We start from the raw sequence: 16105 nt of genomic DNA, 5'->3' as shown, positions 1-16105 counted from the left end.
TGAATTCTAAAAAAATGTTTTCTCGAAGCCAGAATTTGTTTTCGTGAAAAACCAGTTTAAACAGGTTTGAAACAATCACGTGACTATCAGATTACGCATGCGTCGATATTCAGAAAACGATGGATTTTTTCCCCCCTCATCTCAAAATCGTTCGAGAGAGATCTTTTTTAGCAAATTGCCCTTCAGTTTTCCTTGAAAAAAAGACATTTCTTTGATCCGACTAATGAAGCTATTGAAAAACTAACCACTTATTTTTAGCCCCCACTGTCTAAATTCTATCTAATGGAAGCCATTAAACCGTATTCTTTGAACATTTAGCAAGATAAGTGAAACTTTTCAGTATGGACCATCAAGCTTTTGAATTTATATCTCTTACAGAGTATATCTAATTTTAAATGAACTTCATTTAATCTAAGAATCTTTCAATGCATCACAAGTAGAGGCCTGTTGAGAATTATCTCCGAATGTTTAGTTGACCGAACTGGGTTTTTATTTATTTATTTTTTAATTCACCCACTTGAATATACAATTTTTCTTTGATATTTCTGTTTTGTCTTGAATAGGATAATTTATTTTGTCAGACATTCCTGGATACTTTTTCACGGCTTGAGTGTTTTTAAAAACAATCATCTTATCGAAAAAACCATGAATAATTTATTATTAAAATGATTTGAGTTCAGCTGCATTACTCGGATAATTGAGATCACAGTGGAAATTAACTTGTTTGATTTTCTTGTTTATATAAGACTTTAAGCTGTAATTCCAATTAACTATATAATCATAATAAATAGGGAAGTATGCTTCTATGGATTTGTAATTATGATGATAAAAGAAAAAACGATTGTTTAATTACAGATTTTTTATTTAGATATAAAGATTTCTTAGAAGTATTTATATGAATTTTACAATTTTTTCTTTATGTTCAGGTCTCATGTGTCTTTGTTTGTTGAATACTAGGGTACGATACACAGAATTATATTATGTGAAATCTGAATCTTTTTATAATGAGATTTTGTTGTTAAAACTCCATATTTCGGCTACTTTTGTTAACATCGACCAGACGACATTTTGTGGAGATTAACTTTAGTTTTGAAAGAAAGAAGAGATAGCAAAATGTGTCTGCCTTCTTTTATTAAATTGTAAATTTTCTTTGAATAATAGTAGTAAACATGAATTCAGAAAACCAAAGAACATTACAAACACATTACAAAGATTATACGCTTATAGTATCATTACGGATTATATGGATCTATTATTACTATAATTATTAGTATCACTATTACCAGTGACTTTAGCTGGATACCCATGGATCAGCAGAGATTATGAAAAGTAAAAATAAAATAGCGAAATCAAAACAACAGTAACATAAAATAAAACTATGAAAAAGAAGAGAAAAAATTAATATTTATTTTTCTTCGTGGCATCGCCTTGTGAATTGCAAACGATAAAAATCGAAACAAATTATTGAAAATAAAAATATACTTGAAAAGAATGAGAGAGAAATAATGAAATAAGAAATTTTATTGCAAACGATACTGTTAGAATTTAAATTACATAAAAGTAATTTTCGTAATTATTTTTTATTTGGCTTCTTGCCAAAACAGCGAAGAAAATATTAACTCGGTAGAAAACCAATTATTTAAAATTTATTGAAAAATATTTCAATCGTTATTTTTTTATTCTAAATAAATCAGAAAGAAATGTTTAAATAATAATTTCAAAAAAAAAATTGAAAAAGACAATTGAATTAAAATATCAAATAAAAAATATTAATTTTACTTTTTTTGTGAAAAACTGAGTAGTATTTAAAATTTCTTAAAATTCAGAAAATACTGTCGGAAGTGAAAGAGGCATTTCTTTAGTATGGCAGCAGGCTATTTCTTACTTTTGAAGGTGCAAAGATTTTTTTTTCCTCTTGCTACGAGCACACAAGTTTGAAAAACCATTCAAAAGGACAGAAAACTTTAAATAAAAAATGTCATTGTAAATTTCAAAATTCGGGCTTCTAAATGCATTGAACCCCATTACGTTTACCTTTATGCCAAATGCCATGGGTCTAACAATAAGAGTTATAGATTTATCTGGACACCACAGATACACACCTTAATACTTTCTTCTACTCTTATAGATTAGACGCGAACTTAATTTGTGTTATGTTTAAAAAAGACAGAAAATCGCAAAATATTTTCTCCCAAAACCGAATTTTTAATATCTAGTTACAAAATGAACGCCAAACTTTTTGGTACTTGTTGTCTGCTGAATTAGCTCCATTTCACATTGCATTACTCGTCTTTCTGTAGGAGGTCTGCAAGCAATTGCAGAGTTGCTTCGTGTGGATCAATGGGCGCACGGCGTGAACAATGACGTACATTGTACGACACTCCGCCGCTATCTGGGTATGTCGCTGACGAACCTGACCTTCGGAGACGGGGCTAATAAGGCCCTGCTCTGTTCTATGAGGCCCTTCATGGAGGCATTGGTTGCTCAGCTGTACTCACCCTCTGAGGACCTCAGGCAGGTAAGGTTTCAAAAGTGCGATTCCGTTGTTCTATGTCTCATCATTATTTTGTATTTTTTTTGTATTTATTTCTGTAAAAAAATAAATTCCGGTGATAATTAAGTCATTAATGTCAAATAATCAAGTAATTAATACCTGATAAATTGCACAGACAAGAGCCATTGTTTTATTTATTTATTTTCTTGAAGAATATCTTTAACATTAATTATTGAATATATTATAATACTCTGCAATTATTCCATAAGTGGGACCACGAAAAGCGAATTAAGTTGGATTCTAGTTTTCCAAACATGACACAATTGAAACTTGAATTACAATTATAGTAACAGAGTCATATACAATTTTTTTTTAAATCTTAATCTTTGCATCTTTGTATTATGTTCACAGTTATGCAGACAAACAAATGATCAGTCCTTTGCTGGATTTAATTAAAAATTTGATAATATATAATAATCTCAGATAATTTTTTAATCTATAATTTAGATGTCAAAATCATATATTAATGCTGTCAATCTAAGCTATTTCAGATTTCTAACTATCATGTTCTCTTGCACTTGGACAGAGAAATTTCCTATGAATGCACTTCATTTAAGATTTGATAGAAATCTAGAAATTTGGTGTAAAGATTACATACTAAATTTCACCCACCCGGCTCAAAGCGTATTATCTCTTCTCAGATCGAACATTTTTACAAAAATGGGTTCGTCCGTCTCAAAGAAGTCTGGAACGTGGAAATTCTTCAGATCTCAAATTCGTATTTTTGGACGATTATAATATTTTTCGCTTTATATATTTCTTATATGAAGAAATAAAATAACTCATTAGATACAGTTTTTGAAAGTGTGTTTTGTAATTCAAGTTTTTGATTTGCTGGTTTGAAAGTTTTATTTTTGGTAAATATAACTATAAACAGCGGGAATGGTCTCCGCAAAACTTTCTCTCATATTCTCTAATAAAGATATCCCAGAGAATGTCTTCCATACGAAAATTTAGTGTTTTTAATTAATCTATCGTGTAATCCTTGGCGACTTTTTTGGCGATTAATCCCTGTCATGCTGCCAATAGCACCCGAAATCGAATCTGCGTTTTAGTGGCGCTCTTCGAAAAATAGGAACAAAAATTCGACAAAAATTAAACGTATGTAATCACAAACTCCCATACCAAATTTGATTTATTTAAGTCACTGCGTTCTTGATTTTTTGCGTTTACATGTTTCTGAAAATACAGGCCGATAAACGATCAACCCCTTGTTGGATTTGACTCAAAATTTGATAAATGTCTATAGATGTTAAATCTGTAAACTGAATTTTATCTCTCTAGCTCTCTTCCTTTTGTCGTTATTATGTTAACTTATATTCAAGTTAATAACATACGAAAATCCAATTTGCGTTTCAGACACGTTTTTCCCAGCCGATTGAAACAAAAATTTGACACAAAACTGCACTTGTAGTCACAAAATGCCATACGAAATTTGATATATTTAAGTCACTGCGTTTTTGAATGATCGCGTATAAATATACAGACGGACACACAATCAAACCATAGTTGTATTTGGTTCAAATTTTAACAGATTTCTACGCCATAGATGTTAAATCTGTGTACCGAATTTTATCTGTCTAGTTCTTTTCAGTTTGTAATTATCGTATAAACTTATATTCGAACAATCGGACAGACACTGCACGGGTTTTGATCAAAATTTGATGGAAATATATAAATTCGGTGTCAAGACCGTATACCAAATTTCATCCGTCTAGCTCAACGTCTTTTTGAGTCACAGACAGATATTTTCCAAAAATGTGTTTTCCGAACTCAGGAAGGTATAAAACGTGGATATTTATCAAAATCTCGAGATCTCTATACTAGATATACGAGAAATTTAAAAGAGAACTTTACGAAAAAAAACTGTTGCCGTTCAGTTCTGCTCTAAACCGTTCAGTGCAGAGGAACTAGTAAATTTTAATGACTCGACTAAAAAGGAATGGACAAAAAATGAAAATGTAATTTGGCTTTTCATGTGAAGACCGAATTGCAAATCCAGTGATTCAGCATCACGAGAGTATTTCAATCCGTTCTGCAGTTTCAATTAGCTGGTGACCTTGCCGCCTCATCAGGTCATGGCCCTCTTAATGAGCTGTCATTGTTCCCCAGCGTGGAAACGAAAACTGAAACGGAGTTCAAATGAGTGTTTCCTCTTGGGAAGAATGACCCTGTTTCCCTGGATTTCATTTTTTTTTCTCAGTTAATGTTTAATTTCTAAATGCATTATTTTGTCCATACCGCGTCCTCATCTAAACTACACTTCGTTTATGCATTCGATCAAATTTATTGGTTGGATATGCTATTTTCTAACAGATTAAGAAAGAACAAACACGAATTTTGGAAAGTTAGCTTTCAAAATATAGACATTGACGTTACATATTTTTAATTTATCGTATACGTAGTACAAAAAAAGTATAGCAATCGTTAAAAAAAAAAAAAAAAAAAAAAAAACCGAACTTGAAATTTTGTATAGGTTTTCTATGTTTTAAACCTTCCTCAGATCGAAAAACAAAATTTTGGAAAATGTCCGTTTGTCAGTCTGTCTATGACAATAATAACTCAAAAACACTTTGAGCTAGAAGGCTAAAATTTGGTATACCGTCTTTGAACCAAATTTTCAAATTTTCTATCAAATTTTGAGTAATATCTGTTCAGAGAAAACCGTCTGTCCAGCTTTTCGAATACAAGTTAACACGATAATTACAAAGCAAAGAGAGCTAGATAGATAAAATTCGGTACACAGATTTAACATCTGCAGTGTAGAACAAATCCAACAACAGATTGACTCACTGTCAATTTGTACTTTTAGAAATATGTAAACGCGATAGTTCAAAAACGCAGTGACTTAAATATATCAAATTTGGTATAGGGTTTTGTGACTACAAGTGTAGTTTTGTGCCAAATTTTTGTTTCACTCGGGTGGGAAAAACAGGCCTAAAACACAAATTCAGTTACTGGGTACCATTAACGCATGCTAGGGATCGATCACCAAATAACTCGCCAAGGATGACATGATAGATTCAGCAAAAAATGCTGAATTCAAGCCAAAAGTGAATATTTCGTAACTATTGTTCGCCAATGCTATGCAAAACGTCCTCTGGCACAATACGTTTATTAGAGAGTATGTGAGAGAAGATTTGGCGAGATTGCTTTCGCTGGTTTAAATTATGTATATGCTATTGTTAAGTAGCGTATTTCTGACTAGGCTGGCTAGGTAGTTGCCTAAAACCTATAGGCTGTAGGAGCGACCAGAGGCAGATGGATTGAAAGATGGTGTTAGCCTAATAACCATATAAATATATTTGTTGGAAATGCATATTCTATTAATTACAAATCGCCTCTAGCGACCATTTGGTTTACTAGGAATATTGATTCATATGATTTCAGATAAATCGTTTAGATATAACTTCATACCCATAATTCCGCCAAAATATCTGGAATTAAAGCCGTGTTATTTTAATTGTCTCGGTGAAATTATTTTTATTGTATGCATGGACCTTTTCTAATGGAAACTGTGAAATAACATCAAAGTACTGTTAAAAACGTAAATATTTGTTTCATCTGTCTTCTAAATTTCGTGGTACTGTATATTATTTTTTAAAATTCATTTTGTAAACAACAAAACATTAACAGAACAAAGATTAGCATTTTGTAACAGCACAACATTAAACAGAATCTTTTTTTCTTTAACTTTCGACAATGGAAAGAAATCACGCAATTAAATATTTGATGAAACAAGATAAATGATTGGAATTCGAGAACTATAATGCAATCTAGTGAAGAAAATTTAGAGAAAAATATTTTTTAAAAAAATTGCCAAAATTCAAGAAAAATTCTTATGACTATTAAATTGCTGTCATTAAACAAGCATTTTATAAATGTTGTAATGATGCAAAAATTTATTTTTGTGCAATAATATTTTTGGAAGTTTTAGCAGAGAAACGCCAAAATTCAACTTAATTAAAAATAATATCAGCATAAGTATAATCAATAAGTAGTATGCAGTATAAGTAAAAATAGTATCAATATAAGTATAATAGTATAAACTTATTATTTTTAAATGAATTTGCATTGAAACATTGTGATATTTAAATTGGTGATAATTAAAATTACTTAATAAAATTTCAATTATATGTGTTTTTTTTCCTTTATTCCACGCTTTACGCCTTTGAAAGATATATAAATGGTGTTTTACTGTATTCACGCTTTCCTGGATAATTAATTACAATTTCAAACAATCAACTACTAAATAGTACAGCATTCGTCAACTTCACGACAAACGTTTCCGATATTAAATTAAATACTTAAATGAAATTGAAGCAATGCCGACATTTTATCTCAAAGCAAAATTTTCACAAGAATGAAAAAAAAAAAAAAAAAAAAAAAAAAAAAAAAAATGCTTATCTATGTCTCTGTAAGGAATAGCGGACCAGACATGGAAGCGAGTCATCTGTGTTCGACCGCAGACCGTCAAAGAAAACACCCGACACATCGAAGGCCAATGACTTTTTTAATTGGGTGACTCATATGTTTCGCCAGTGCATCATCATTAAAACAGTGGTTAATTCTTACCCACGCATCCCTCCCTCCTTTACCCTTCCGGGTGGTGCTGTTTCCTGCGTCTGTGTGCTGAGAAATTATCATATTTATTTCACTGCTAGCCATCTATCAACATAAAATGGTCTCACTGAAATTTTCTCGCCTTACTTCCAAATTAAGGTCTTATTCCTGTCCTCGCATTCAGTTGTGGACCTTGGGTAATACCGCGAATGTTTCGCATGGCATTGGCGAAAAAGAATTATGAAATGCAGATTTTGGCGAGAATTTAACATTTTAACTTAATCTATCATGTAGATATGTATTTTGGATGTTTTTTTTTTGTTTGTTTTTTTTCCTGATTAATTGAAACGAAAATTTGGCATAGAGCTACAGCTGTAGGTAGGGATTGCAATACCGGGATACCGAATACCGGTATTTTGAGCCATTTGTACGATTTTGTAATACCGGTATTCACAAGTTTAAATACCGGTTTTTCGGTATTTACTAGAAATTTTTTTTACTCCTAATGATGGAACGATTTTTGAAACTGTGAAATCCAATCCAAAAAGCAATAATCGACTTAAATCTACAAATTAATTTTTCAGATATTGAATTCGATTTAATATCCAGAACTATATCAGCTCCACTTCCACTAAAAGTGGCTGTTGAGGCATTATGTCGGAGAGATTCTAATTTATTAACAGCTAATGCAACAATAAATTTCATGTTGCAGTCACTGAAAGAACAGCACACATCACTATCCGAAGAATTATATATTACATTGAAAAATCGCACAGAAGAAAGGCATATCGAAATAGAAAATGTCTAATGGTATTTACATAATTATAATGATTCTAAAAATGAAAATGAAAAAGAAGAAAAGAGACTAACCAATTCAAATCTGATCAAGTTTATAGTAACATTTTTTACCCACAAACCTATCCTCATTCAGAAGAATTCGGTACAGTTATCGAAGATTATGATGACACTAATGTCGATAGTGAAAAGGAATTGTCTCTTGAACAAAAATTAGAAATTAACGATAAATAAAAAAAATTTCAACCAACCAAAATACAATACAGAAATCAGCTATATCCAAAACCATCTGACGAGTAATCGATTTATTTGAAGATGAGGCATTTAAAGGTAAATACTTAGAAAAAGTATATCGCGCATTACTAACAGTACCACCAACTAGCGTAGATGCCGAAAGAGCGTTTTCGACAGCTGGTCATTTTTGCACAAAATTACGTTCTAGGCTTAATGACAGTACAATGGATGCATTATGTTTTTAAAGATCACATTTCAAAAATTTGCAATAGTACCACAGACTGAATAGTAATATTTGCAATTTTTGTGATTTTAATAAATAAGATGTTCCTTTACTTTTTTGTGATTCTTTATATACTGTTATAATTTATAATTTACAAATTATTTTTTTTTTGATATTTACACTCTCTAATAAGACTGACAAACAAAACAAAGAAACACCTGTGTTTTCTTTCTTTTTCTAAAATTTCTATTACCGGTATTAAGATCTAAAAAATACCGAATACCGGTATTGAACTTTTGGTCCGATATTGCAATTCCTAGCTGTAGGCACAAGATCAAATACCGAATTTCATTGATTTATGTAAATCATTGCGTTAACTTGCATACGAATGCAAAGGCAGTCAGTTCTTTGGCAGATTTGAATCGAAGTTTGATAAAAATCTATATTGTAGTCGCCAAATCCGTGCGCCAAATTTTTTCTATCTAGCAAATGGCGTTATGTAGACATCGAGTTCATTTAGTATACTTCTTCTAAATGGATTTTATTCAAAGTTTGATGGAAATCAATAAATTTAGTGTAAAGTGTGGACCAAATTTCATCCTTATAGCTGAAAGCATTATTGAATGATCGTTTTTACAAATAGATAGATATAATGACAATTTTTTTTTAACTCTGGGAAGCCTGATATTTGGAGATATCGCCAAAATCTCGAATTTAATTTTTCTATGATTACAACACTTTCTCTATACTGTGTGTGTGAGAAAATAAAAACAAAGGAGTAGATAACTTTTTCAATACAAGTAAACAACACTGACGGAGCTTTTTTTACTTTCTCGAAATAGGTAATATAGAAAAAGTATAATAATCGCCGAAAAATTCGAACTCAGGACGAATCTCCAAGTTTTAGGCCTTCCAGAAATCGAAAAGCACATTTTTGGAAGATGCCTGTTTGTCTGTGTGTGATTGAAGATAACTCAAAAACGCTTTGAGCTAGACGGTTGAAATTTGGTATACAATTTTTACACTGAAATTGTACTTTTCTATCAAATTTCGAGTAAAATCTGTAAGGAAGGTGTCCGTCTGCCCGAATATGTTAACATAACTACAAAACGAAGAGAGCTAGATGGATAAGATTCTGTACACATATTTAATATGTCTAATGTACATTTTTTATCGAATTTTGAGCAAAACCGGACAATAAATTGAGTGTCTGTCTGTCTGTATTTTCAGAAACATGTAAACACAATAATTCAAACATGGCAATGATTTGATACATTTAAGATAAGACTTGATATATCAAATTTGGTATGCGATCTTGCGACTACAAGTGTAGTTTTGTGTGAAATCTTTGTTTCGATCGATTGAGAAAAAACCGTCTAAAGCACAAATTCGATATTCATTTACTATTAATCGCAAGCCAGTGATTAATCGCCAAATAACTCGCCAAGGCTCACATGATAGATTCAGTAAAAATGGTAAATTCACGATAAGGGGTAATATTTCGTCACTATGGTACGCCAATGCCATGTAAGGCATTCTCTGGCATGTTAAATTTATTATAGACTATATGAGAAAGTTTTGCTGTGACCACTCCTGCTGGTTTAATAACCTAATCAATTCAGTTTCTCATCTCAACTCTTTTTTTTTTTCTTAGTAAACGTATGAACGATTCATTTTATTTCAGAAACTTTGCGAAAAAGCTTGTTTTTGTTTAATTACTTGCCTTATTTGGAGTCCAGCTCTCCACCGGGTGCTACATTCTTCAGTTAGAAATTTTATGTGGCTTACGTTTAATTGCTGCTGCAGAAAGATATTTTTTAATTTTAAAGTTCGTGGAACATATATTACTATTTTAGAAGTCTTACATGATTTTTATATATTTTCCTAATGCATAAGTATTGCATACATCTCTATCGTCTCATCTACAAATTGAACTTTAATTTGAACAGGAAATATACTTCAATTAATGTAAGACTTTTCTTGTTGAAACTATTTATAAATTAAATCATTTCTTATATGTGAAATTAAATTTTGATTGTAAACATAATAGAATTTCAGAATGTTTATTAAATGCATATTTAAAAAAACGTACGAATTATGGAAAAATAAGCTGTGTTTTCATACCTACCTCATCAACAATGGAAGAAAAATTCTCGACGATATAAGTGTAGCAAAAATAAAATCGATTTAATTTTTTTTTCAACAGCTTTATTGTTGAGAAATATGTTTAAAATGTTTTTTTTTTAATTTAACCAAAAATTAAATTGATTTAGTGGACTAGAATAAATTTGGTATCATTAAAAAGACAACTTTTTGAAGTTTAAGACGATTTAAAAATCATTTTTGTGTTATAATAGTTTCAAAAATTAAAATGAAAAAATATGAACATTTCTATAATTTTTTATTTAAAATTTCAATAAAAAATCGCTCTGAGGTACACTTTTTTAAAATATATCTATTCCAAATTTAAAATTTCTAATGGTCTTTCCAATAAAACTCTAACAGCCACACAAACGCATTCATTTTTATTATTAGTAGAGATTTATTATTTAACTCACGATTGCGAGGCGTTTGCACACAATATTATTTTAGCAGACGATTGTTTATTTTTTTTTATAAAAACGACAATAATTAAGTGAATGTATTTAAACATATAAGAATCTGGCCACTTAAATTATTGGACGAAGTTTTAATATTGTTCAAATATTTTATAAATCATATATTTTGTATTATTTACAAATCTGTTTATTTGGCAATTAGGTTAATACCATTTTTTAACTGACCTCTGCCCTCCCTTCTTTTACTGAAAAATGAAATTCACAAACAGTTTCTAGGTGATAAAAATTCAAAAATTAATAGATAATCTTCAAATAATTCTCGCGAATACTATGAAATGTAAAGAAGGCATGAATGAAAATTTCATATCAATGAACTAAACAGCTAATTTTTTATGAAATGAAAACTATGTTTACGTACCAAAAAAAAAAAAAAAAAAAAAAAGATGATTTTATTGTTAATGTTGCCATTCCCATTGAATGAAAATGTGTTATAAATATTTTAATTTATTTCAATCCAAATTGCTATTTACAATGAATGTGTAATTAATAAAATTTATTTTACGACATTTTTAAAAAATCGTTTGAAATAAACTTTATTTATATAAAAAATTTTCTTTCGATGTTATTTAAAAATCGTTTGATATTAATTTTTTTTTTTCTATTTCTAGTAACACGATAAAATTTTCAAAGGAAAAAATATTACCGGGAATTCTTCAAACCATGAATATAAAATAAAAATAAGTAATAATAAGAATTTTATTTGACTCTTGTATATTTCGATGAAAGTAAATGAAAATAAATAGTATACCAAAGGCAATAAAATATAGAAAATTCAACAAACTGTAAATAATAACCACACATGAATAGTTTTTCTCAATGCAAACGATTAATTAAATGTTTGATCTGTAGTCTATATTTTATTTAAATAAGCTCGGAAGAGGAATAGCAAATAAGCAGTTTAATCTGCTAAATGTTGTCTAATTTTATCACAAAATAATCCTTTCAAAGAAAAGATTTTCCAATAGTTGATTATTTTTAACCTGATTGATAAATTAAACAATAAGTCCTTAAGGTTTGTGACTACGTTCGGATTGAATGGTTTGGAAAATACTCTAAAATAGCTATATTTTTCAATTTTTGCATTAAAAAGATCTTTATAAAACACCAATAAAAGCAAAATATAGCAGTTAAATGACAGAATTTTAATGAATGACAGAGGTACGAAGCAAAAATCTTTCAACTCATATGTTTACCAAATGATTTGCTTAAAATTTTGCAGATATATTATCTGGTTCATGAACTAAAAGATCAGAAGTATTTCTATCCACTCTTTAAATATTGGGGCTTCGATTAATAAATAAGGCGAATTTTTTTTCCTTTTGAACCATTAAAACAACTGTATAACGTTCCTAAATGTATAGATTGCTTATTCTCCAGTTCAGGAACTGTAGAGCATATTGTGAAATCACAATACTAAATTTGAACAAGAAATATGCATTAAATTTTAATTTATAAGGTTTTTTTCGTAAGGGAATCTAATTAAAAACTAGAATTGGAGAAAACAGCATTTTAAACAGCATTGACTTTTTAACTTAATCGTCTACCTTAAAAGAGATTCCACGATGAAACACTTCATTTCCCCTAAACACATTATTAGAAACTGTTGCCGAAATTATCTTGTAAAGAAACAATTTATGTAAAATGTATGTTTTTATGAAATTAAAAAAATAAATAAATAAACGACTTAATTTATTTTTGTGTCTCCTTTAACAATTTTATTCTGTGCCACCTTTAACTATTTTTTTCTGCGTCTTCATTAACAATTTCTTTCTGTATCTTCTTTAGCAATTTCTTTCTGTGTCTCCTTTAACAATTTTATTCTGTGCTACCTTTAGTAATTTTTTTCTGTCTTCTTTTACAATTTATTTTTGTGTCTCCTTTAACAATTTTATTCTGTGTCACCTTTAACTATTTTTTTTCTGCGTCTTCATTAACAATTTCTTTCTGCATCTCCTTTGACAATTTCTTTCTGTATCTTATTTAACAATTCCTTTTTGCGTCTCCTTTGACAATTTCTTTCTGTATCTTCTATAACAATTTTATTCTGCGTCTTCTTTAACAATTTCTTTCTGCGTCTCCTTTGACAATTTTATTCTGTGTCTCCTTTCAGGTGACGGCCAGCGTCCTCCGCAATCTGTCTTGGCGTGCAGACGCCACCAGTAAACGCGCCTTAAGGGACGTTGGAGCGGTTCCTCTACTCGTCCGTGCTGCCCTCTCCGCCCAGAAAGACTCTACCCTCAAAAGCGTCCTCTCTGCCCTCTGGAATCTCTCCGCCCACTGTAGTGCCAACAAAGCCGATATTTGCCGCGTGGAGGGAGCTCTCGCCTTTCTCGTTTCCACCCTCACCCACAAGTCCAAGAACAAGACGCTGGCTATTGTTGAAAATGGAGGAGGCATTCTGAGGAATGTATCCAGTCACATCGCCATTCAGAACGAGTACCGGGCCATCCTGCGTCGCCACAACTGTCTCCAAATCCTGCTTTCGCATCTCAAGTCCCCATCGCTAACTGTGGTAAGCAACGCCTGTGGAACGCTTTGGAATCTGAGCGCTCGGAATGCCCAAGATCAGCGTGCCCTGTGGGAGATGGGTGCTGTCGGAATGCTGAAGAAGTTGATAAATTCCAAGCACAAGATGATATCTATGGGTAGCTCGGCAGCACTCAAGAATCTTCTTTCAGCCCGCCCACCAGGAGTTGGGTTGTGCTTAGTCGAAGATGGTATTGGTTACAGAGACTCCGACACCCCTTCCCTTATGGTTCGCAAACAGAAAGCTTTGAGCACAGAAATTGACCAAAACTTATCTGAGACCTACGATAACACAGACAGCCCTAAGACCAGTCCTGTGAAACATGCAGACCAAGCCCAGACACGATCTAGAAGACATATCTCACCGTCCGCGGCAAGATATTTGGCCAATCAGAAATTAAAAGCGGAACTGAGCCTGCCCAAGAGTGAGGAACAAAGCATGACGGGATCTTACGTCGTGGAGGAGAAGCATAATGGAGCATTCCAAGTAACAAAAAACGCAAAGCAGGCTCTTAATTACCGTCAAGGTCAACAGATGAAGCTCCAGGTTTCCACGGAGGCCTCAGAACCAGAATCGAAGTTGTCTTATCGCCCTGGGAAGGATGGCCTAAAGATACAAAAAGCTGATGAGCCTGTTGCTACTACCTATGAGTCTGGATCTAAGTTGAGTTTCCGGCCCACAAAATCAGAAAAGGAAGTCCCCAAGCAACAAAATCATATTCCTCCATTCCAAAATCATCCAGAGCCCGGTGCCAAACTAAGTTTCAAGCCAGCAAGGTATGATAAGGAAGCGCCAAGACCTGCAGGTGACCTTAATAGGCATGCAAGTCGAAGTATGTCGCCGATGACCGTCAGGAAGGATCGATCTGCCAACTCTGCACCACCTTCTAAATCGACGGAGCAGACAAAGAGTACCCCTGAAGTAGCATCCAATATTCCGAAACCCGTTCATGAGAGCAGAATACCCCTGCCGAAATCTGCAGCGAGCAGACTCGACTATCAAAGAAGTCAGAGCGCTTCTCCTGTGGCTCAAAGGAAGAATTTTCGCCAAGACAGTGCCACTAAAGTGAATATGCCATCGAAAGAAAATCATCCGAATCAGGTATGCAATCCTCCTGAAGACATCACGGTGACCCATCCCAAGTGGGCGTGGACTGCCAGTCCCGAAAAGATAGACAATGTTCCCGAGAAGCCATGCAAAAGATTGGATGATGAAAGCGGTGGGGAAGACGAGATTCGTGTGTGGCAGACGGAAGACACGCCCTCCTATAGGTCATCAACGTCTGATCTGGATTTAGAAGAGCCACAAGGGGCTGGAGCTCGTTGTTCCTTGAATATCAAAACAAATACGGGAGTAAGATTAATTCGCAACCACCCTTTGCTTGCAAATGCTCATCGGAACGACGACGAAGGTCGAATGTTTGAGCATCGAAATAGAGACGAAGAATTTGAATCAGGTAATACATCTTTCCATCTTCCAAAAAGATGGTATCCAAAGTTTCTAACTTTAGAAAATTTTTGCCCAATTAATTCTTTGTAACCTATTAAACAAAATTATTCTTTTTTCCCAGTAAAATAAATGTTTCTGAGAACATATGAGCAATAAATCTTTCTGGGACATATTAATGCAATAGTTGGACATATTATGCGCAATAAATGTTTCTAGGACATATTAGTGTATATTAGTGCAATTGTTAGACATGTGCAATAGAAAGAGCAAATAGTTTAGCTCTTTTTCTTTAATGAAAAAAAAAAACCTGAATATTTTGGACAATGTATTATTTTCTCTAATTAGTCTATACTTAAAAGGTAAAAAAAGAGCATTTTTTTTGCAATAAATTATAATTTAACAAATCCAACTCGACATTTTTGTTTGTTTGTTTAAACGTCTTTCCTGAAGAATTTATTTTCTACAAAAACCAAGTTTATGCCATGCCTTATGAATACTTGAACATGACAATGTTTATAGATTAGATACTATCAAAACGCGCGATGCGAAATGTATGTCGCAAAAATCATTTGAAATGCTCTACAAGACAGATTGTTGGATAAAAGCTACCAAATTTGATTGACAGTTATTTTTGAATAGTAGATGTTCATTACGAAAGGCTCTGAAGTTAACTGAAATTCTTATATGATTTTTAATGCACTCTGTCAGAATAGAAACGCCGAAAACGTCTACTCAATGAAGCTATGGAGCCCGCACGTCGTCCGGATATCACTGCCAAATTTCTACCCTTTCGTTAAGTGTGGTTGATTGACTACTCGTGGCGCCTGCTTTGTTTGTTAGAGATGTTCACCCAGATGGATTTGGGGGATAGGGAAGTTTTTCAAACTTTCAAAAGATGTCCGAGAAAACATTTATTTAATAGCTATTATTTATTTAACAGTTATAACAAACACTTAAGAACACGGGTGTCTTTGCAGTTTTCGAAGTGAATGAGGAATTTTTCTTATCTTTGAAAGAATACTTGGGCTTTCCAGTATTCTGAGGCACCTCAACGAAAATGATCTTAGGAATGAGAAGGTTAAAAATGAATCGAAAACATTTATGCTTTTCTTCAACAACTTCATAATATATTTTAGTACGAA

At 32.2% G+C, this 16105-nt stretch overlaps 1 protein-coding gene across 2 annotated transcripts in view; it reads left to right on the top strand.

Annotated features, from left to right (window-relative positions):
* Window positions 1-16105, top strand: part of LOC129957007 (adenomatous polyposis coli protein-like) — a 126274-nt gene that overhangs the window by 85475 nt on the left and 24694 nt on the right. For both annotated transcript variants that reach the window (XM_056069112.1, XM_056069113.1), the window contains 2 exons: window positions 2301-2518; window positions 13098-14970. In XM_056069112.1, the coding sequence (XP_055925087.1) occupies window positions 2301-2518; window positions 13098-14970 (2091 nt within the window). The remainder of the gene's footprint in view (window positions 1-2300; window positions 2519-13097; window positions 14971-16105) is intronic.

The sequence above is a fragment of the Argiope bruennichi genome, chromosome 11, assembly GCF_947563725.1.
Source record: "Argiope bruennichi chromosome 11, qqArgBrue1.1, whole genome shotgun sequence".
NCBI lineage: Eukaryota > Metazoa > Arthropoda > Arachnida > Araneae > Araneidae > Argiope > Argiope bruennichi.
This window is presented reverse-complemented; position numbering and strand designations above follow the sequence as displayed.